This window comes from Centropristis striata, chromosome 5 (assembly GCF_030273125.1).
Source record: "Centropristis striata isolate RG_2023a ecotype Rhode Island chromosome 5, C.striata_1.0, whole genome shotgun sequence".
In the NCBI taxonomy this organism is placed as follows: Eukaryota; Metazoa; Chordata; class Actinopteri; order Perciformes; family Serranidae; genus Centropristis; species Centropristis striata.
The window spans coordinates 19,064,307-19,086,115 of NC_081521.1; the positions used below are offsets into that span (position 1 = coordinate 19,064,307).

At 39.1% G+C, this 21,809-nt stretch overlaps 1 protein-coding gene across 1 annotated transcript in view; it reads left to right on the plus strand.

Annotated features, from left to right (window-relative positions):
- The window catches only part of fam120c (family with sequence similarity 120 member C), a 32,903-nt gene extending 11,310 nt beyond the window's left edge, over nt 1-21,593 (plus strand). The window contains exons 8-17 of the mRNA XM_059334126.1: nt 743-905; nt 1,573-1,656; nt 1,873-2,044; nt 3,253-3,502; nt 7,773-7,887; nt 10,046-10,255; nt 12,671-12,911; nt 13,972-14,107; nt 14,337-14,400; nt 14,511-21,593. Coding sequence (XP_059190109.1) covers nt 743-905; nt 1,573-1,656; nt 1,873-2,044; nt 3,253-3,502; nt 7,773-7,887; nt 10,046-10,255; nt 12,671-12,911; nt 13,972-14,107; nt 14,337-14,400; nt 14,511-14,765 — 1,690 coding nt within the window. The 3' untranslated portion in view covers nt 14,766-21,593. The remainder of the gene's footprint in view (nt 1-742; nt 906-1,572; nt 1,657-1,872; nt 2,045-3,252; nt 3,503-7,772; nt 7,888-10,045; nt 10,256-12,670; nt 12,912-13,971; nt 14,108-14,336; nt 14,401-14,510) is intronic.
- Nucleotides 21,594-21,809: the final 216 nt, after the last annotated feature.

Genomic DNA, 21,809 nt, shown 5'->3' on the forward strand with positions numbered 1-21,809 from the left:
TAATAGAATCATCACACTCCATTGACTTCGTATTAACTACAGGAGCCTCCTTGACAATTTTGTCTGCAATTTTTGTGGTTTATGTTACAGGATCAGGCTTGTGCAAACTCTTTATTTTTGTGAAAACAGTATGATACATGTATGAGAAAGTTCTTTTGATGTAATATCAATATTTTAAGCTTAGATTTGGTTATTTATCCCTGATGGAAACAATAGGCACACATGATTTGTCTGAAAATTGAAAATAAGTTGGACATTTTTTTTTTTTTTTTACAGTTTGGGACTATGATAAATGGTGTAATTTTTGGAAATTTTTCTGTTCAATATTCAAATTCTATTCATATTTCTAATTCTTATTTTTTATATTGCTCAATTTGTGTTGTATTCTTGAAGTGACGTGACATAAATGTTGATGGTCTTGGCATTTGGTTGGCCCAGGTGTGCAAAAGATATTTTGTGCACAGAATAATATAATAATAATAATAAATAATAATAAATTCCCAATGCAAATGCAGTACAAAAGTGATGCATAGAAGGTTTATGAAAAAGATGGCTCCATGAGGACGTCAAACCTGAGCCACATGAGCTCCTCTCCACTGTTTGACCTGCTTGAAAAAAAGCCATAAACACAAAACGTCGAGTGTGTTAGAGAAAACGCTTTCTCTGCAGAAACTGTGATATTGTATAAACACACATGGTGGATGCCAGGGCGACTAAACGTCCCTTAAACTCTTTCTCTCAGCCATTTGACGGACAAGCCCTCTCGGTGGGAGGATCCCGCTGGACGGGCGGGCTCGGCCTCTGGAGACGGCTCACAAGGCAACGGGAGCTCGTCACACATTCCGTCACTGCTGTCTATGGCGACGCGGAGTCACATGGACATAACCACGCCCCCTCTGCCTCAGGTGCAAATATATACATATATATTCAAACAAATTAAGACAGTTGTAGTTTGTAGGTGTGTAACGATCCAACTGCATCCATGCATATCATCGCCCCTAATATACGCTCCTATTTTGACAATCGCCCTGTTTTGTTTTGATAAGGAAACTGATAGAACCCATCTTGGGAATGGTCTAACTTCATAATTGAAAGCTCATCACAGGCTCTTTAAGTTAACCCATAAAAAACATTTGCACTTGTAATGTGGCAAGGTCTATTTTTTTTCTTTGTATTAAAAAGAAATGGATTGTTTTTCATTGGAATATCTGGAAGAGCTCAGAAGTAAAATGGTAAAATCTATTTTTTTTATTTAAAAAAATATATATTTTGATTTCATTTTGAAGAAAAGTATAGGTATATATATGCAATTGCACGTAGGGATGTGCACAGGATTACAAAAATAAATAAAAGATCAAATATTCACATATCTATCATTATGCTTATATACAATTGCACATAGGAATGTGCACATGACTACAAAATAACTCACAAAACAAATATTCGCAAACCTATCCATATGCTTGTATGCAATTGCATGTAAAATCATATTTTAGTTGTTTTTTTGTGAGTTGATATAAATGAAAGTTTTGTGATGAAAACCACAATTTACACCTGTTTTTTTTACTTAAGGTCAGTGCTGAGGTTCTTCGTGTAGCTGAGCACAGACACCGAAGAGGACTGATGTACCCCCAGATTTACCACATATTGACCAAGGTAAACGGTTTTCCTTATATATATATATATATATATATATATAGATGTCTTTCATGTCGTGTTTGCTTTTGTCTCTGCGAGCGTGTACTCCTGAATAAACCAGTCTTGTTAAACAAGGGTTATAAAAATGGCGATGTGGGTAATGCATCAACCTCTTCAGAGCCTGCCTGTAATCTCTCTGTCCTCACTTCTCCCTCTGCCCGCCGCGCCCCTCAGGGAGAGATGAAGATGCCAGTGTGTATAGAGGATGAGTGTAACTCTGAGCTGCCTCCTGCCTCTCTGCTGTTCCGTGCTGCCAGACAGTATGCCTACGGCGTCCTCTTCAGTCTGGCTGAAACACACCGCCGCCTGGAGAGGCTCGCTCTCCGCAAGAGGGCTCCTCTAGAAGGTAGGTCCCGGGACGGAGCCCAGTCGATGGATGAGAGCAATATGGAGGAGTTCATAGACTGTATTCTTAGGTGTGTTTGTGGGAATCCAGCCAAAGGTTAAAGACTGACACATATCTACAATATAGAAGTAAATGTAACTATATAGATTTTTTTCTTTCTTTGCTGGGGGTGGATGAAACTTGGAAATCAGGCTGGACTTTTACTACTGCCTACCTGAGCTCTGAAATATATTGAGTCATAAGAGAGCCATGAAAAAAGAATAAATCTGCAAAATAATAAGAAAATAACTGTGGAAAATATAAACAAAAGAATGAGAGTATATATTGGAATAGGTAATGTATGTATACATAATAAATCAATAAAATGAAAATGAATATATATAGATAAATGTGGAAATATAAAGAGGAACAAAAAAATTGGGGCAAATATTAGTACAGTATAAACATTGTGGCAATTATAAGGAAATAAAAAAATAAATGTGTAACAAATCCAATGATTAGATTATATATTAGTATGGAATAAAGAAATAACATAAATTCAATGTGGGAAATAAAAAGCAACAAATAAAAGAATGAGAGTACATATAGGAATAAATGTATGTATATATAATTAAATTAAATTGATGAATGAATGAACGAACGAGAAAACAAATTAATGTGGAAATATAAAGAACAAAAAATTAGAATATATATTTGTATAGAATAAGTAAATGACTAATGTGGAGATATAAATAAATAAATAAAACAAATAAATGTGGAAATATAAAGAGGAACAAATGAAGAATAAGGAGAATTTTTTTTTTTGGAAAGCCAATAGCTACTTTCCTTAGTCCTTACTGAGGAGTTGGCAACACTGCTCATGGCCACGGACACAGCAGCACCGCTGCTGAAAAAAATTCTAGGGGAAACGCCGATAAATAATGTGGAGATATAAATGTACAGATAAAATAAAAAATAATGTGGAAATATAAAAAAGAAACGAATTTAAGGAATTACAGTATATATTAGTATAGAATAAATAATAATGAGATATTGATGAATAGATGTAAAGTGGAACAAATTAAAGAATCAAAATATATTATAATATAGAATAAATAATGTGGAGATATAAATAAATAAATGTGGGAATATAAAGAGAAATAATATTAGTTATTTTTTAACCCTATACTGCATATTTTTAACACCCTCCTCTTTCCTCTGCGGTGCAGTTCCTCCGGTGATCGTCAAAGAGTGGAGCAGCGGTAAAGCCAAGTCGGCCCTGACTCCGGAGCTGGTCCCGGCCCTGTGTTTCCGGGAGTGGACCTGCCCCAACCTGCGGCGGCTGTGGTTGGGTCGTGCCAGTGAGGACCGCTCCAGAAGAACCAGGGCCTTCCTGGCCTGCCTACGCTCCGACTGCCCAGCCCTCCTCAACCCAGCACAAGTCCCACAGCATCTGCTGCTCATGTGCTGCGTGCTCAGGTAAGACACTGCTCTGCACCACTGCTGCCTGTGCTTCAGTCTAGCTCAGGGGTAGGAAACCCGCAGCTCCGGAGCCACATGAGGCTCTTCAGGCCATTTACAGTGGCTCCCTGTGGCTGTGACAAAGAAATTATATGAAATGAATGAAAAAGTGAAACAAATGTATTCCTTTTATTTTCATTCATCATTGGTGTAGGCCCAATTGTAGTAATGTGTAGCTAATATACAGCATTAAAAAAAAATTTAACTAAAATGTGCATCATAGCGTCGAAAAAGTCGGCTTCGGTGACATAACCTCTAAATTTTGCCAACAATATCTTATTTTGTGTTTCCCTTTCAATTCCAAATCTCGTGAGATATTTCTTGGTGTCCACTCTCTCATTTGCACTTGGGTCCTTGCTGCATTCTGACAAAATCATATTAATAAACTCTCATTATGACCTATTTGTAATGTTTGTTGGCTAATTTAGACATAGTAGGATGTTTTATCTTCATTGTAAAGCCCAAAATAAGGTTTGTGGCTCCATTCCGACGTTTTTTCTGTTTTTCTGGCCAACAATGGCTCTTTTGATAGTATAGGTTGCCGACTCGTCTAGCTAGTGAAACTGTGTTTTTTTTGTAATACAGTGTGAACTTTGCAGGAGCACCTCAGTGAGAGAGGCAAACACTGAGTTTGTGCTTGTTCTTTTCCAGATTAGTCAATTTTAAACAAGTGGTTGAACAATTGACAGGCAACTATTCTGATAATTGACTAATCTCTTGAGTCATCTTTCAAACAAAGGCACCAGAAAATTGCTTGTTCAATTTTCTCTTTTCGTTTTAGACTGTTTCCTGGGAAACATTAATTGGCACTTTATTTTCTGACATTTTTTTAGACCATTCAATCAATTCATCAAGGAAATAAAAATAACTACTGCTACCTAATTAAATCTCTTATAGTTGCACATTTTCTCGGTACGATGCACAGCAAAATTTACATTGAATGTGCAATTATGTTACAATTACGCCATGTTGAGCTATATGTTGGTTTTTAGCAGAAAGTAATTGTGTGAGTTTCTCTGGTTAACTCGGTAATTCTCTTGTTTTCAGTAGCGGCCTGTTTCCAATGTGCTATGACAACATTTTGGTGTTGATTAGAGTAGGTTTAAGGCTGGTGGATACATGTTCACCATTAAGGATTTGTTAGTCTGTTTGTTAATGTACAGAAAACTGTTCATCATTGTACTGTTTAGACTCTGCAAGGGACACAGGAAACAAATTCAAGTTTTTCAGTGATTTCAGTGTTATTGCACTTTAACAGCAATAACACAAAGTGAATGTGTAAAAGAATGGATCAAGTCATGCTTGTTGATGATGTTGTTGGCAAAGGTGTAAACATAAAAAGGCTGCTTCAACACGTCTTTACTATTTATAGCCTGTTTCCTCTAGGGGCAACAAAAGAATCTGTCCTGTGTTGCAGATACAACAGATGCATTACGCTCACGTTTCACTTAGCCCTTGTCTTGCTCTCTCATTGGCTGTAGCTTCTTGACAGGTCCAGATAATTAGCCTCCTAAATATTTGCCTACATGTGTCTGCAATACATCTTTAAACAATTCACACAAACGACTCGATCGCAGATTTGTGAGTGCCGAAGCACAGGTATAAAGTAGGACATTAACAATGGCGCTCTATTCAAGTTTCCCTGTCAGCTGTGACAGTGATCCAGCATGCACAACACCAGGACCTAAGTCTAAACCATAAGTACAATATGGACTTATCATATGATGCTGGCCTGTTGTGTTTTTCATGAGGGTTTGATTTCCAGCAGGTTTTAACGATAGATAGATTTTTTTGGGACATGTTTAAAACCAAAACAAAGAAAAAAACCTTGCAACTAAGTGCAGTGATATAATGAACAAAATAAAGAACAAAAAATGGAAAGCCTGTATGAAACCTTGACGTCAGTCTCATTAAACTAATTCTCCAGGCGCTTAAACTTAAATATTTAATCTTCGAAAACAAGTAGGCAGAAGTAAACATATATTTATGCCTACCCCTTTTTTTATATTTATATATTATTATAGAAATATTAAATTGTCTATGCAATATAAGCAACTATCACAGTTTGATGTTATAATCAATATCAATTATAATTATCTTTATTTTAGAGGCATGAAATTATCTTAAAATTACAATATTGTTCATCGCAATAATTTCTGTAACAATATACAGTAGTGTTCAAAATAATAGCAGTCCAATGTGACTAACCAGATTAATCCAGGTTTTTAGTATAATTTTTTATTGCTACATGGCAAACAAGGTACCAGTAGGTGCAGTAGATTCTCAGAAAACCAACAAGACCCAGTATTCATGATATGCAGCTCTTAAGGCTGTGCAATTGGGCAATTAGTTGAAAGGGGTGTGTTCAAAAGAAATAGCAGTGTTGCATTCAATCAATGAGGTCATCAATTTTGTGAAAAAACAGGTGTGAATCAGGTGGCCCCTATTTAAGGATGAAGCCAGCACTTGTTGAACATGCATTTCTCTTTGAAAGAGGAAAATGGGTCGTTCAAGACATTGTTCAGAAGTACTTTGATTAAAACGTTGATTGGAGAGGGGAAAACTTATAAAGAGGTGCAAACAATTATAGGCTGTTCAGCTAAAATGATCTCCAATGCTTTAAAATGGAGAGAAAAACCAGAGACACGTGGCAGAAAACGTAAGACAACCATCAAAATGGATGGAAGAATAAGCAGAATGGCAAAGGCTCAGCCAATGATCAGCTCCAGGATGATCAAAGACAGACTGGAGTTACCTGGAAGTGCTGTGACAGTTAGAAGACGTCTGTGTGAAGCTAATCTATTTACAAGAATCCCCCGCAAAGTCCCTCTGTTAAAAAAAAGGCATGTGCAGAAGAGGTTACAATCTGCCAAAGAACACATCAACTGGTCTAAAGAGAAATGGAGGAACATTTTGTGGACTGATGAGAGCAAAATTGTTTTTTTCGGGTCCAAGGGCCGCAGACAGTTTGTGAGACGAGCCCCAAACTCTGAATTCAAGCCAGAGTACACAGTGAAGACAGTGAAGCATGGTGGTGCAGCATCATGATATGGGCATGTTTCTCCTACTATGGTGTTGGGCCTATTTATCACATACCAGGGATCATGGATCAGTTTGCATATGTCAAAATACTTGAAGAGGTCATGTTGCCTTATGCTGAAGAGGACATGCCCTTGAAATGGGTGTTTCAACAAGACAATGACCCCAAACACACTAGTAAACCAGCAAAATCTTGGTTCCAAACCAACAACATTGATGTTATGGAGTGGACCTTAATCCAATTGACAATTTGTGGGGTGACATCAAAAATGCTGTTTCTGAAGCAAAACCAAGAAATGTAAATGAATTGTGGAATGTTGTTAGAGAATCTTGGAGTGGAATAACAGCTGAAAGTTGCCACAAGTTGGTTGACTCCATGCGACACAGATGTGAAGCAGTTATAAAAAACTGTGGTCATACAACTAAATATTAGTTTAGTGATTCACAGGATTGCTAAATCCTAGAAACAAAAAAGTTTGCAAAGTTTGTAAAGTCAACGGTAGACACTACTATTTTTTTAACACACCCCTTTCAACAAATTGCCCAATTGCACAGCCTTAAGAGCGTGCATATCACGAATGCTGGGTCTTGTTGGTTTTCTGAGAATCTACTGCAGCTACTGGTACCTTGTTTGCCATGTAGCAATAGAAAATAGACAGCTAACCAGATTAATCCAGGTTTTTAGTATAACATAAATGGTTATTGTGACAGTTCTACTCGGACCCTGAAATGGAAGCTGCTGAATTTAATTAACAGTCATCAACTGTCTTGTTTACACCTGTGTTACTTCTACTGTGACATATATGAAAATAGAGTTCAGTGCATTGACATTAAATCACAATATAAGGCGTGTTGTTGATCCAGACTGAGGCTTCCTGCAGCTCTCTTGCAGTACATTTTGTAGCCTCACTGCAGAAATTTTAATCCAATCTGTTCTGCTCTCCTGTCATCATGAGTGATGTGATGGACATATTTTAATCTTGCACTGATTATTACAGCATGACTTCTGTTGACATGTGAGAATATGTGTGTGTAGTATTGAAAATCACCTCATTTCACTGGGAACAAACAGTCTTACACACGAGAGCCTTGTGATGTGGAGCTCTAATCCTGTCAGTTAACTGTAGACATCAGAACACTGCAGCTCTCTGTTCCTGCTCTAAAGTTAGCTTTGTTTTCTGTCTCTCAGGTATATGATGCAGTGGCCTGGAGGGAGGATCCTCCAGAGACATGAGCTAGATGCCTTTCTGGCTCAGGCTGTTTCCAGCCAGCTCTATGAACCCGACCAGCTCCAGGAGCTCAAGGTGAGACCTCACACCATCACTGGTGGATAATCAGTGATCAGGATTCTTACACAGGATACACGTTTCTGCTCACTATTCTGCATTTTGGCTCGTGGCTTATTATTTGGTGTATTCTAAATTATTTTTCATGACATCAGTTCTGATGAGTAATGTATCCTCAGGATGCTTTCACACCAAAAGCTGTTGGGTGCGGTTCAAATATAACCCTGGTGCTTTTGCTTGTTTTGTTTTTTTGGAACCGCTCTAAAAATATGTGGGCCAAGCATAGACTGTATATAAATAATGGACGTAGTCACCGTGACGTCACCCATTGGTTTGTGGGCTGCCCGTTAGAAGCCTCGAGTTCAGCGTTACACTCGTCGCCATCTTGCGTCGCCATCATGTTTCCGATACGCGGAGCAGACCATAATTGGACTGTGGCGGAGCGCGAGGGATCTGACGACACTGACTACAGCCTCTCTACACCGGCAACCCGACTGAGAGAAGCCGCTGCTAATTCATGTTAGCATTAACTGGAGCATTAACTGGGATGTTAATTTTGGCTAGCAAAAAAACAAAAACAAAATGTATCTTTCTTACCTCAGAAAACTGAGCAGCGACTCCTTGGAGTGTCTGTTAGTCCAACGAAACACTGAACAAGACATTTTACTGAACAAAACGTTCAAATAAACTGTAATTAAGTGAAAATATAGTGTGAAAGGGTCAAAGTTATGAGACCAAACCGCTATACATCCTCTTTTCTATCTATATAACGTTATATATAACTTTATTGACACGTTGCCGTGGATGCGCATTGCTCTGCTTTGCCGCCTTGTCAGTGACCTGTCAAAGCTAGAAACGTCCCAAATCATACGATTCTTTATCTTCTATTTTCTTCTAAATGGGGCCATTATTAGAACTATTGACATCAAATTGTCTTGAAGAAGATTTTTTACTAGCGATTGAGACCATAATGTTGTCCCTGAAAATTTTTTCTGAGGTAATAAATCAAGTGAGAAGTTTTCAAATTTAGCACTGAAATGAATGGGCAGATTTCTTTTGCAGCCAAACTTAGCACCCCCTACTGGAATTTTCGGTAAATTGCAGGCTTTATGCACTTCTTGGTGGCTTCCATGCTCAGGCACGGAGATTGCCGCCTGGGGCCAAGACTGCCTGAAGGAGGTCCAAACACACTTTAAAAAAAAGATAAACTATTAGTAAAGCCATCTTCTGATTGTGAATAGGATTGGCCACTGTTCATATTTGAACCGGTACCTTTTTTTTTTTGTACTTTTTCTGAAATAACAAAAATGTAACTTCAACCTACCTGTCAGTCCGCCACCAGGGCATAGTGTGCTAAATCGTCCTTATATTATATTACATTATATTACGGCAAGCGTGTCTGTGTGGAGTTTTGAAAGTGTACCCAGACTTTATGCTCGCTGTTGCCCTGATTCACTGTGACTTAACCACGCTGCAGGAGCAACATAATCTCACTTGCTCTCTGTCACTGGCTCCACTGCGGCCTTTCTGCTGAATTAACACCGTAATTCGCTCTGCGCACATACATACACGCATGTGTAGAGGAGAGGACAGAGGAGTTGAATTTCTCAAATTATTTTATAAAATAATTAATGGAGTAAAACGGAATCTATATATGCAACAATTTCCAAGGGCAACCAATATGGGGGGGGATAGGGGCTCAACATTCTATACATATTGAATATTTAACCTTGTCTTGTTCTCCTCTCTGCTCTGTGTAAACAGCCTGCAGTTCAGCCCAAGTTTCATAAAATTTTTATAAAGTGACCATTCGTTTCATCTATGTGTCAGTCTTGTTGCTGAGGAGTGCAGAGTTTAAGGTTCATAACAGGATCTGGTTAATAAAAACTGTTTATTTTTGGCAACATTTTAAATGAAACATGTAAAATAAAGTGATTTTGATAACATACCACTACTTCATGCTTAAACTTGGTTATTTTTCCTAATGGGAGTGTTCTTAAATCGCACATGATTTAAGGACGGTAAGAAAATTGAGAAGTCCTCTGTAATTTTTTTTACAGTTTCTGGTTATGATGAACAGTGTTATTCGGATGTTTATTTATTAAGAAAACACAGTTCAGAGCATTTAGAATTTCTGTCACTTCTTCTAGTTAATACTCTGTCTGTTTGCTGTCAGGTGGAGAAGGTGGATGCTCGCGGCGTGCAGCTGGCGTCTCTCTTCATGGCTGGTGTCGACACGGCGCTGTTCATCAACGACGTGTGCGGCCAGCCGCTGCCATGGGAACACTGCTGCCCCTGGGGCTTCTTTGACGGCAAACTGTTTCAGAGCAAACTGGCCCGGGCCGCTCGGGACCGGGCCGCCCTGCTGGACATGTGTGAGGGGCAGGTACGTGTCTGTAATAATGAAATGAACTGAGGATATGATGGACGCGTGTAGTTATACACTGATGAGATTTAATTCATGAGATATTTTAGTGTCTTGGTCCAGTCGTCTTTAGACTGTAGCTCCTGTCGGAACGGAGATGTCCAGATAAGGTTTTTTATCGTCCCTGATTCAAGTCCTTTAATATTGCTATCTGCTGATTCTCTGTCCTATCCAATAATTTAATTTACTTTGGTGTTAAATGCCTTCTAAATTTAGCTCACTTTATTTTTCAAGAACTACTTGTTTTTAAACTATAAAGCCTTTAAATCTTCAAGGAAGTATTTTTCAATGGTTTCAATAGTTTTCCAATGTTTTTGTGTCGAAATGACAAAAGTAGAGCTCGACCGATATGGGATGTCTTAGACAGATGCCGATTCTGATTTTAGATAGGGAAAATAATCGATATTTAGATTTAATCATTTAGCAGACGCTTTTATCCAAAGCGACTTACAGAAAAAGGGAAACAACCAAGGTATAGTGCAGCAATAAGTGCAAATAGTGACAATTCTTTCAGGAGTAGAATTGTCATTTGGAGGCAGATATAATACTTTTTAAAAACAGTCTTCATAACAGCACATTTCAGACAGCATATACATTGAATCTGATATGCCTTTGATAGGTTAATATTGGCCGATAATATTGGTAAACGGATATATGTCAGGCTGTAGACTTGAGGCTCATAAATACTTTCCACGCACAGCTGCAGACCCGGGAGCACAGAATTCCAGTCATACTAAAACTTCCGGTCCTTGTTGGTCTGACATTCCACGCATGCACAATTCCCGATCAACACTTCATTTGAGGTGCTGGCAGTAATGCACCATAATGTGGTTTCCCAGCTGCCATATTTATCAAGAAGATACATTGTACATAGACTCTGTACAGTTTCACTGCAGGATTACATGGCATCTCTTTTCCCAGCTTCTGGCTGCAGCGCTCTCACTCAATACTGGTCCGTTTTCAAATATTATTGTCCTCATTAGTAACTTACAGGTGCATCTCAATAACTTAGAATATCATAGAAAAATTTATTTATGTCAGTAATTCAATTCAAAAAGTGGAAATAACACATTATATAGATCCATTAGACACAGAATGAAACATTTAATGTCTTCTAAATGTAATGATTATGGCTTACATTTAATGAAGATCTAAAATTCAGTGTCTCAAAAAATTTGAATATTACAATAGACCGATTTTAAAAAAGTGTTTAATATGGAAATGTTGGTTTCTGAAAAGTATGTCCATCTATATGCACCATAGACTGTATATATAATGGACGAAGTCACCGTGACGTCACCCATTGGTTTGTGGAATGCCCGTTGGAAGCTTAGAGTTCAGCGTTACACTTGTCGCCATCTGTTTCCGATACGGGGAGCAGACCATATTTGGACTGTGGAGGAGCGAGAGGAATCTGATCACTGACTACAGCCTCTCTACACCTCAGCCTGACTGAGAGAAGCCGCTGCTAATTCATGTTAGCATTAACTGGAGCATTAACTGGGATGTTAGTTTTGGCTAGCAAAAAACTAAATGTATGGGGGCGTCCCGGTGGCTCACACCGGTAGAGCGCTTACCATGTATGCCGTGTGCTGTGGCGGAGCCGGGTTCGAATCCGGCCTGAGCTCCCTTTGCCGCATGTCTTCCCCTCTATCACCCCCTTTCTATCTATCACTATAAATAAAGCAACAAAATGCCAAAAAAATAATCTAAAAAAAAAAAAAAAACTAAATGTATGTTACTTAACTAAGAAAAATTACCATTGACTCCTTGGAGTGTCTGTTAGTCCAACCAAACGCTGAACAAGACATTTTTACTGAACAAAACGTTCAAATAAACTGTCATGAAGTGAAAATACAGTGAAAGGGTCAAAGTTATGAGACCAAATCACTAAACGTCCTTTTTTATATCTATATAACGTTATATATAACTTTATTGACACGTTGCCGTGGATGCGCATTGCTCTGCTTTGCCGCCTGATATGCACTCAATACTTGGTTGGGGCTATTTGACTTGAACTACCGGAAATGAACTTTTCCATCAAATTTAATTTATTGAGATGCACGTTTTCGCTTTAAAATGTTCCCATGATATGTATGAAAGCTGGTAGAATGCAGCTCATCAAAACTGCTGTGACGAGATCTGCTAGAAGGAAGATGTATCACTCAGGATGTACAGTCAGGGTGATGCAGAGTGATATTTATTTTACTTCATATATATAATATTTGGCTGAGTACAGACAGTGGCAGCCCAGAGCACTTTAATGTAGAAGAGTCAGTGAAGAAAGGATGTCCGTTTGAATGGCCCAAGTATCGACAAGTTTACCGTTCAGACCCCTGAACTCTGCACCTCAGTCACAGTCTTCTCTCTCTGCAGGAGGAGCTGGTGTCCAAGGTAGAGAAGATGCGTCAGGCAATCCTCGAGGGCATCAACCTGTCCCGCCCTCCTCCTCCTCCCCCTCCTCTTCCACCTCCTGCCTTCCTCCCCCCAGCCATGGTGCCCCCTTTCTACCCAATGCCTCCCCTCTACCCGCCTCGCCCCATGGGAGGCATGCCTCCTCATCATCACCCACATCATCCACATCATCCTGCCCAGCACAGACCCAGAGCCTTCCCAGGTACACACACATTTTCTACACACTATTTTACTTCACCTTTTAATGGATATAGACATTCTCCTCGCTCAGTCCCAATACCAGACTATACATAGGTTTGAAGCAGCTTTAGAGTTTGTATTTTGCTCACAAGGGAGAAATTAAAGTATACTCAAAAGGATCAGTTGTAAATCTGCACTTTGCATAAAAGTGGAGGAGCTGGAAACAATAAAACTAATTGTGAATGGTGATGAATCAACTCCTGGAACACCTCAGGAAATAAAAAGTAACTGTTACATTTTTGTGTGTGTGTGTATTTTCACAGAAAAACACATTTATTTATTTATATATCTTTCAACAACAATAATAATTCAAATTGCTCTACATAAGGCATACAAATCAATAAGACAAACAATAAAAGAAACAAAATGTGATATAAAAGTCTAATCCAGAATATTCAAATTAAAGTCCATCAATTTTGCTTAAATATATTACTTGTATGGTGGTATGTGTATAAAAGCAATGTGAAAATTAGGCAAATGTATTTTTTTGTTTTTATTTATGATTTTGTTTTTCCCTGTTTTATTGGTTTGATGTTTATTATTGTCTTTGTTCCTGATGTCTTTGAAAAGCAATAAAAAAGTAAATTACAAAAAAATTTGGAGCGCCGCTACAGTGCAGTTCAAGATATGAATATATAGAGAAATTTCATTTAATAAAAAGTTCTGAATTAAGCCTTGATTTAAACCTCAGGTTTTTTCCAGTCATATGGAGCAGAAAAACTCAACTCTGTGGTGCATGTGTTGTATAATTCCCTATAATTTCCTGTTAATTTAAGAGACTTAAATATCCTAAATTGTTGTATATTAACGGCAACAAAAGGATACACATTTATACAGTTAGTGTGTAGAATTTAATTGGGACACAGCTTTAGTTTGTTACTGTTACCAACTCTTCAATAACAAAAAGTATCATTTCTTTCTTTCTTTTTTTTTCTTCTAAACACTGCTGACGTGGAGAATTTAACTCAAAAGTACTGAAGTTACAGAGTTCATTTATATTTCTTTTTTCTTTCTGTCTTCAGGCCTTCAGTCCATCCCTCCTCAGGGAGGGAAACTGGAGATAGCCGGCATGGTCGTTGGCCAGTGGGCTGGGAACAAACCAGTCCGTGGGAGAGGAGGGTTCAACATGCAGGTGGTGTCAGTGGGAGCAGGGAGAGGGTGAGTCAGAGGATTATCTTTAATCAGCACGGCTAACAAAGTTATTGTAGAGCTTGAATATACTCCTGAAGTATTCTCTGTGTCACTATAGTCTCTGTAGAACAGTGAGTAACAAACATGTTGACCAAGAAACCACCTGCTTTCCCAACATGACGAGCCTCAGCAATATTATTAAAGATCGTAGTACTGATGAGATCCATTAATAATTTTTAACGTTTCTTCGTCCCAGGAGGGGTAAAGAGATTCCAGCTAAAGTTCGAGGGGTGAAAAAGGCACCAACCAACAGATCACAGGTAGGACACAAACATTTTCCTGCATGAGTAGAGATCACAGCCATATTTTTTGTTTTTGTCACGTTGGTACTTGACGTCACGCCTCCTGCTGTTCTGTTCACCTCCTCCAGACGTCGCCTCCTCCCCCATCCAGCAGTCCCCCAAAGCCCTCAGAGGAGGCGGCCTCCTCGCCAGAGGTCTCGACTCAGCAGCTGAACGGCAGCTCAGCAGCCTCCGCCATCGGCCAGCCCTTGGAGCTGGCCCCCCTGGCCCAGCCAATCCCGTGTGCCTTAGCCAGCAGAGACAACCAATCAGAGGGGGAAGTGGAGGCCCCCTGTTGCCTTGACGACTGCCCGTCAGATGGAGCGCTACAGAAGGAAGAGTGATGGCGTCCTCCCCGGGACGCTCCGCTCAGAGAGAGTTCTCTGTGTTTGACTGCCTTTCCCTGTTTTTGTAGCCCCGCCCGCTGACTGTGCACATTACCACACGGAGCAGCAGGGACAGCGAGGCTCCTCCCCGCCGTCCCTGCTGCTCCCTGTGATAGGCTCAAACAGTCAGCTGTTACTTCCTTTTTAGTTTTCTCATGTGGTTTTACATTGTTTTACGAAGAGAGGTTTTCTCCATGAGTCTGTAAGCGCCCCACCCCTCAAAAATCCTAAACGCCTCCCTCCCGCACTCAGAGTAAAATAAGCTTGAAGCCCCACCCCCACATTACAACCCACCACTTAAACGATAACTTATTTTAAACTTATTTTGTGTTTTCTTAGATGGTCCCATTGTTTGAATCTCTGCACGCAGATGTTAAGCTTGCGGTTACGGTGACAGATTGGATGTGGTCGGTAGTTTGTGTGTGGATGCGGTTTGTTGCCATAGCCATTTCGTGTGAGGTTTTGTCTTACATGAACTCAGAGTTTGACTCTGGAGTCAGATTTTAACAAAGTGACCCTCGTCCCCCCCAAAGCACTTCTGAACACACACTGTTAGTATACTTACTAGCAACGAACCCCTTTTTATTGATTGATTGGTTATCTATCACAGGAGCACTTCTGCACCACCATGGTATTAGCGTGCTGTCTTACTTTGACCCATGTAGCATAGCCGAGTGCTTAGCTGTGCTAAGAGACCCCTGAATTTATGCACCTTAAGCCCTAAAGTATGCAAGATATTACCCCGCTCCTCCAAAAAAAGTGCATTATTATATTATCTTCCCATCCCCTTTGTCCCCTTACTCCCAAAGCTTTGATTGTATTCTCCCAACAGAAGCACTTAAATGTTGTATTTAAATAGAATGAATTTGATTAAGCCCCTATACAGGTGAATTGACAGTCTGAGAGGGGTGACCCCTGCGCCTAAGTAAATCATTATGACATGTGGAACTACATTTTAAAGGTAGAGATCTATTTGAGAGACGTCAGAATGTGACAGTGGTTTCAGACAAAGAAGCACTTTGTTTTAAAAAGAAAATGTTAAACCACACTGGACAGTCTTCTACCAGGTGATAAAAGAAACTCTGAGGCACCTTCTGGAGTTAAAAGGCCAAAAAAGAAAAAAAGAGAGAAAAAGAATAACGCTGCCCGGCGAAAAGATGGAAGTGAACAGTGAGGATTTTGGGTAACTGCTGCCAGGCAGAGTTCCCTCCAGACTGGCCTCACATGTTCAGTCATGAACTTTGCAATGAAGATGAAAAAATTCTCCACGTCGAGGATTCCTGGGAATCTTTTCAGATTTCTATGTAACAAAAAGAAATATTTCCAAAGTGTATTTTAAAAAGGCTCGCCGACTGAGGCAGCCGATGATATAAAACCAGGGGTGTGGCAACAAAGCCTCAAAGATCCCCCCCCTCCACCCTCTGGTGGTGATTGAGAAACGGTTGTCAGTACGATAGCCCAGCACCATGAGCCTCACGCAGAGCTCTGGTGTGTCACTTTAGACCAGCAGGAAGCACTTCCCTGCCCTTGAAGTACCTCTGCCCAAACATGGCGGAGAGGCTTTATGGGTCGGATCACATGACAGGAGAGAGGGAGGCCTCACGGCGGAACCCGAGTGTGTGCCGCTCACAATCTGAGACTTCTAAGATAATGTTTTATTAGAGCACTTATGTTTGTAGAGAGCAAGATGTGTCCCCCATAAGTAGGTTTCATCTGACTACGGAAATACAACTTACCGACAGCTGGTAGCACAACTGCAGTAAGACCGACAGATACTGCCTGAGAGATGCTGGCCATGAACATTATAATCTCTGTAAAGAGAGGTTGAAATGAGCTCACTATGTTAAACAGAAAAAGTCAACAAAGAAGCACCTTATTTTCTTACTATGTTGATGACTTGCGCTCTGTCGTGTGCCACAGAATTGACATGGAAAAAGCTCTTACGAAATGCCATTATGGAAGGAAAAAACCCTGACTATGTATGTAAGTGTTAATGTAGTCGCGTCAGACATCCCCTCAGTTATGAACTCAAACCATGACAGTTGACCCAGCCAGCCGTGAGCGTAGGCCTACGCTCGCCATCACGGGCTGGGCCGCGCCGCCGTCTCTTACACCAACACCAAACGAAATCAGAGGTTTGTTAGCCGTTTATTGGTAGGGATTTAAAAAGTGCTGTAGGTGTTTTATAGGTTAAGAGTAGCGTCGGGCTTAAACACAGGACTGTAATACACAGACACCAAGACTAGGCTAGAGAATATAGCTCCACTGGCCGAAATACTAAGTCTAGAATTACTAGGAGTCATATACTTAACTGCTTTCAACTTTTGACATTAGTACAAATATGTGTATCGCAACAGTACATTGTTAGAAGATGGCTTTTTTCTGCGGCGAGCCAGAGTGTGATCTGGTATACGATGCCCTCTCTCGATTCGCTCGCCACACACACACACCTAACACATAACACACGCACACATACACATAACACAAACGTACATAAAAACACACGACAAATAAACAGGTATTCAGTTGCATTTGTTACCAGCAGCATTCTCTCTGCTTTTGTGCTGAAGTGATTTTGTGCAGTTTCCCAGTGGAGTGGTCGTCAGTTCATCAGAGATCATTTTGGTAACACATTCTACTGACTCTTCGAAAAAAAGGTTTAAAAAAAACAGATGAAATCCCACATTTTCAAGTTTTGCATGGACGGATTAGAAAATACATGTTCGAGGTGTCACAGAAACAGAAACAACCATCCAAACACGCAGAACGCGTCACATTAACATAACACACACACACACACACACACACACACACACACAGAAACATAGATGTTAAACCCTGAGTTACACAGTAGCTAGTATGGAAAAAAAAAACACAATACATGATGTAGTGTCCCTCTCTCGTCCTTGTCTGTTTTAGTTCGATAGATATTTGATCAGTGATTTTTATGCTTGTTCTCCTAACCCCCCCTCCCCTCTGCTATGACACCTTTTCTCGCCCCTTCCCTCCCCGAAAATGTTCATTCACTTCTCTCTGCCCCTTAATCTTCCTCATAGAGTACATGCATCCACTCACAAACACTCACACTTACACACACCCGCGCCATGCCCACTGACTCCCATTAAAAGCAGTCACACACACAAGACACACACATTTTTACACACAGATTCCCGCCACTTCCTGTATTTCAGTTCTCTCTATCACCTCCCTCTCTGCCTTTCCTTTTAGCCCTTTAGGACCGTTTCTATTGGCCGTTTTCTCTTTTTCTCTTTGGGCTGCCCCGCCCCTTAATCAACCCAACTAACAGTAAAGGTTATATTAACGTTGATAATCAGTTTCTGTATGTATCTAGCCAGAGTCTGGAAAAAAAAATCAGAAAAAAAAACGGTTTTATTCAATTGTGCAAATGTGTTTTTCTTACTATTTTTAATGTTATTACATCTTCTAATCTAATCCTTCTACCATTGCTTCAGTTAGTACTGAAATACGCTTAGCCAACCTAGAGATTTGAACTGTAATGATTGCGATTTTCCTTACCTGTATTTTATATGGCATCTTTAGACCACCGTTTATTATGTACGTAAGTAAATATTGCCCGTTTTTTTTTTTTTTTTTTTGATGAAAATTGTCGTCTGCACTATGTTGTGATTCTATGGAAGCCTGTTTCTGCCAGTAAAAGGAAAAAATAAGATGAATACTTGGCCCTAGCGACAATATAATGACAAACGTCACAAAATAACATCTCAGAATCTCAAAAATAATGAGAAACATTATAATAATCACATAGTTTGTCTAAAAGATGACTTGATATCGGAAAGGTATCTCAAAATAATGAGTGAGTCTCTCAACAATGATTTAGCACAAATGAGTCCTTCTTGAGACAGACTTAATTAATTAAATTAATAAAAAAACTAAAAATTCTGACTCAGTATATCAAAATGAAATTCTCAAAAATAACATGGTAATGTCGTCGTATCTCGGGAGGAACTAACTCAATAATCCAAGATATTTTTTAGAAAAATCATTATTTTGAGATCATAACTCTATTTTGAGAAAATGCCTGTTTTGATATATGTAAAATCTCTATTTCGAGATCTAGGACACTTATTTTTAGCTACCAACCCAATTATTTTTATATTATTATTTTTTATATTTTGAGACATTTTTGAGGTAGTAACTAATTGTTTTGAGATAAGGTAACTTATTTTTGAGAAAGTGACTTTTTGAGATACTTATTCATTGTTTTAAGATAAGAACTTATTTCAAGATACTGAGTTATTGTAGGATAGGTCATTGTTTTGAGAAAAAAATCAAAAAAATTTACAATTTCAAAACTAATTGTCCTGTGATTTTAAGACGCTGTCCTTTTGAGACGTTAAATCATTACTTTGAGAAAGTGAATCATAACTTGCTTTTTATCTCTTTAAAATCACATTGGCAGTAAATGGGCTTCCATATAATTCTCATAATTATCCCTGATAACAATTTCGTGGTCGACTCATTATCAACCTTAAGCTGAACTCTGCGCCCTTGCACAAAGCAGCGAAACATCTCTTGTAAACACCTGAGAACCAAAGTACACCTAGCATCCCCCTCTACCCCCCTATAAAGCCCCCATAGTGCCCCGACGGTTCGCCCCCCGAGTAACAAGTTTTCTGATGAGTATGATTATATATATAATGACATTACAGCACGTGTGATTTATCTGACAAGTCTGTGAGGTAACGGTGTATTTTTATTTTATTTTTTAAACACTGTGGTTTTCGTGGAGACGCAGACAGACAGGGAAAGAAAGTGTGTTTGTGTGGACAGTGAGGGAGCGATGTTGTTACTTCTTCGTTGACTGAATTCAGGCTGTTCTGAACCAATGCACTCGCTCAGATCGACACTCGTACACAGAAAGGAGCAAATAATGCTTTCATTCACGCTGGGGTTTTGGCGCCCTCTTTTGCATTTTTTTTTTCTTACATGTAATTGTTGTGCGCTCTCAAACTTGCCTTTAACTTCCCCGACTCAGATTGAAAGAGCAACTTCTTGCTGTGCTGAGTCTCTCCGTGTGTCGGCGCGGAGGCTGCTGACCGCGGCTGAAATCTCCTCAGAACACACATCTGAGATTAGTTGGCTTCAAAATAAACCTCATACTGCAAGTAAGAAATTATTTTCCATGTATGATGACGAAAATGTGGAAACAATTAGCAGATAAATTGTTTAGAAGTTATTTGTAACTATTAGAAAACCAAACAAGCTCAAGTTTGAAATTTTTTAATTGGCCGTTTCTCTTTAGAGCTGCAACGATGGTCAGTTGATCAGTCGATTCACAGAAGAGATTTTTATATTATCATTGGACTGTTGTTTAAATAAAACCATTTGTATCTATTTTCTGACATTTAGATTTAAAGATATTCTATGCCTCTTTTTTGCCAAGAATAACAAAGTTGGAGGCACACAGAATGCAGTTATACTTGCTGTGTAATGTTACCATGTTGATTTTGTTCCTAATTTTATCTCTGCAGCTTTTAGTTTGAAATCTGTTGTAGATCTTTTTTTAATGGTGGCAATATGACCAAAAAAAAAAAATGTATCGATTTTTAACACGTATCAAAAAAGTATCGATACTTTTGACAACTTCATTTTTGACCAAACAATCCATTTTAACCAGAATAATCGTTGGTAACAGTCCTGATATCTTTATGTTGGGAGAAAATGAATATTTTAAATGTCACAACAGGAATTCTGGAAATTTTTGATAATTGATTTGAGCTTTCTGTTTATAATCCATGAAAATTCAATTGTGATAAATTTCTCTTAGACTCAGCTGATAACTGCTCAATTTGTTTATCATTTTGTGATATTTTAAAGACCAAACTATGAATCAGTTGGTCGATAAATTAATCGTTGCAGCTCTAAAAGACTCTAACTGTAGTCAAATTCCAATCCATGAAAGTGAAATTCTGATCTAATCTCCAGTTTCTCGCCTGAATCTCAGCTGAAGTGTTGTGAGGAAGATTCTCTGTGACCGATGATGAAATGATAAAAAGCCTCACTGCCGACGCAAACAGGAGCACCTCTGAAGAGCTCGACAATGTTAAAGAGAACCAAAAGTCCCAGAATAGAAATGTACTCTGTTGTATTGTAGAAGTCAAACAGTATTATTGTCTGTCATACAGAATGTGGAAAGGAGTCATCAGTTGTGTTGTACCTGTTCTGATCTATTTGCAGGATTCTCGCAGCATTTTGTCCAGTTTGAGTTATAAAAAAAAAGGTCCCTATTCTGTCTGTCTCTCTCTACACTGCCGCTCCCCCCCTCAACAGCCCCCCAAACTCCAGTATAATCCCCCCCAGTCCCAGTAAGGGGCTCCAGTTGATCATTATGGGCTACTTCTTGTCACGTTGGTCAATCTTGCCCACAATAAGTGTCCCGATGCATGCACTTCAGGGCCACCCGAAACTACCTGTGCAGCGAAAAGGGTTGAAATGTATCCATAATATTACTGTTATAGAAATATTATCATCATCATTATTGCTGTTATAATTATGGTTGGTATAATTTGTCATCATTGTTAGCATTATGGAAGCACCGGACTGTTTGTGGAAAGACAAGAAAAAAGTAAGCTTTTTTTTTTGGTTTATTTTTATTTTTATTTTTTTCTGGCTGTTGGTGGTCTGATCTCACAGAGGGAGGGGAGGAATGGTTCAGAAAGAGACAAAGATGGCAGTCATGTTTGTACTGGTTGGGAAATGACTTACAGTGCTGAAATAAAATTTATTCTTTTAGTAAAAAAAGTATTTCTTGTGTCCCGTGTCTTGATTGTCCCATTCTCATGAGCACTTTATCTTCGGAACCTGCCCCTTAACCTATACAATATTGTTCTATTTCTACTCTTAATGCACTCACAAAGCATTAGCAATTAAAAAAAAAAACGTATTATAATGAAACCTTTCATATAGTTTACTCTGTAAATGAGCAAAGATTAAATAGTCATGATTAAAACAGTACCAATG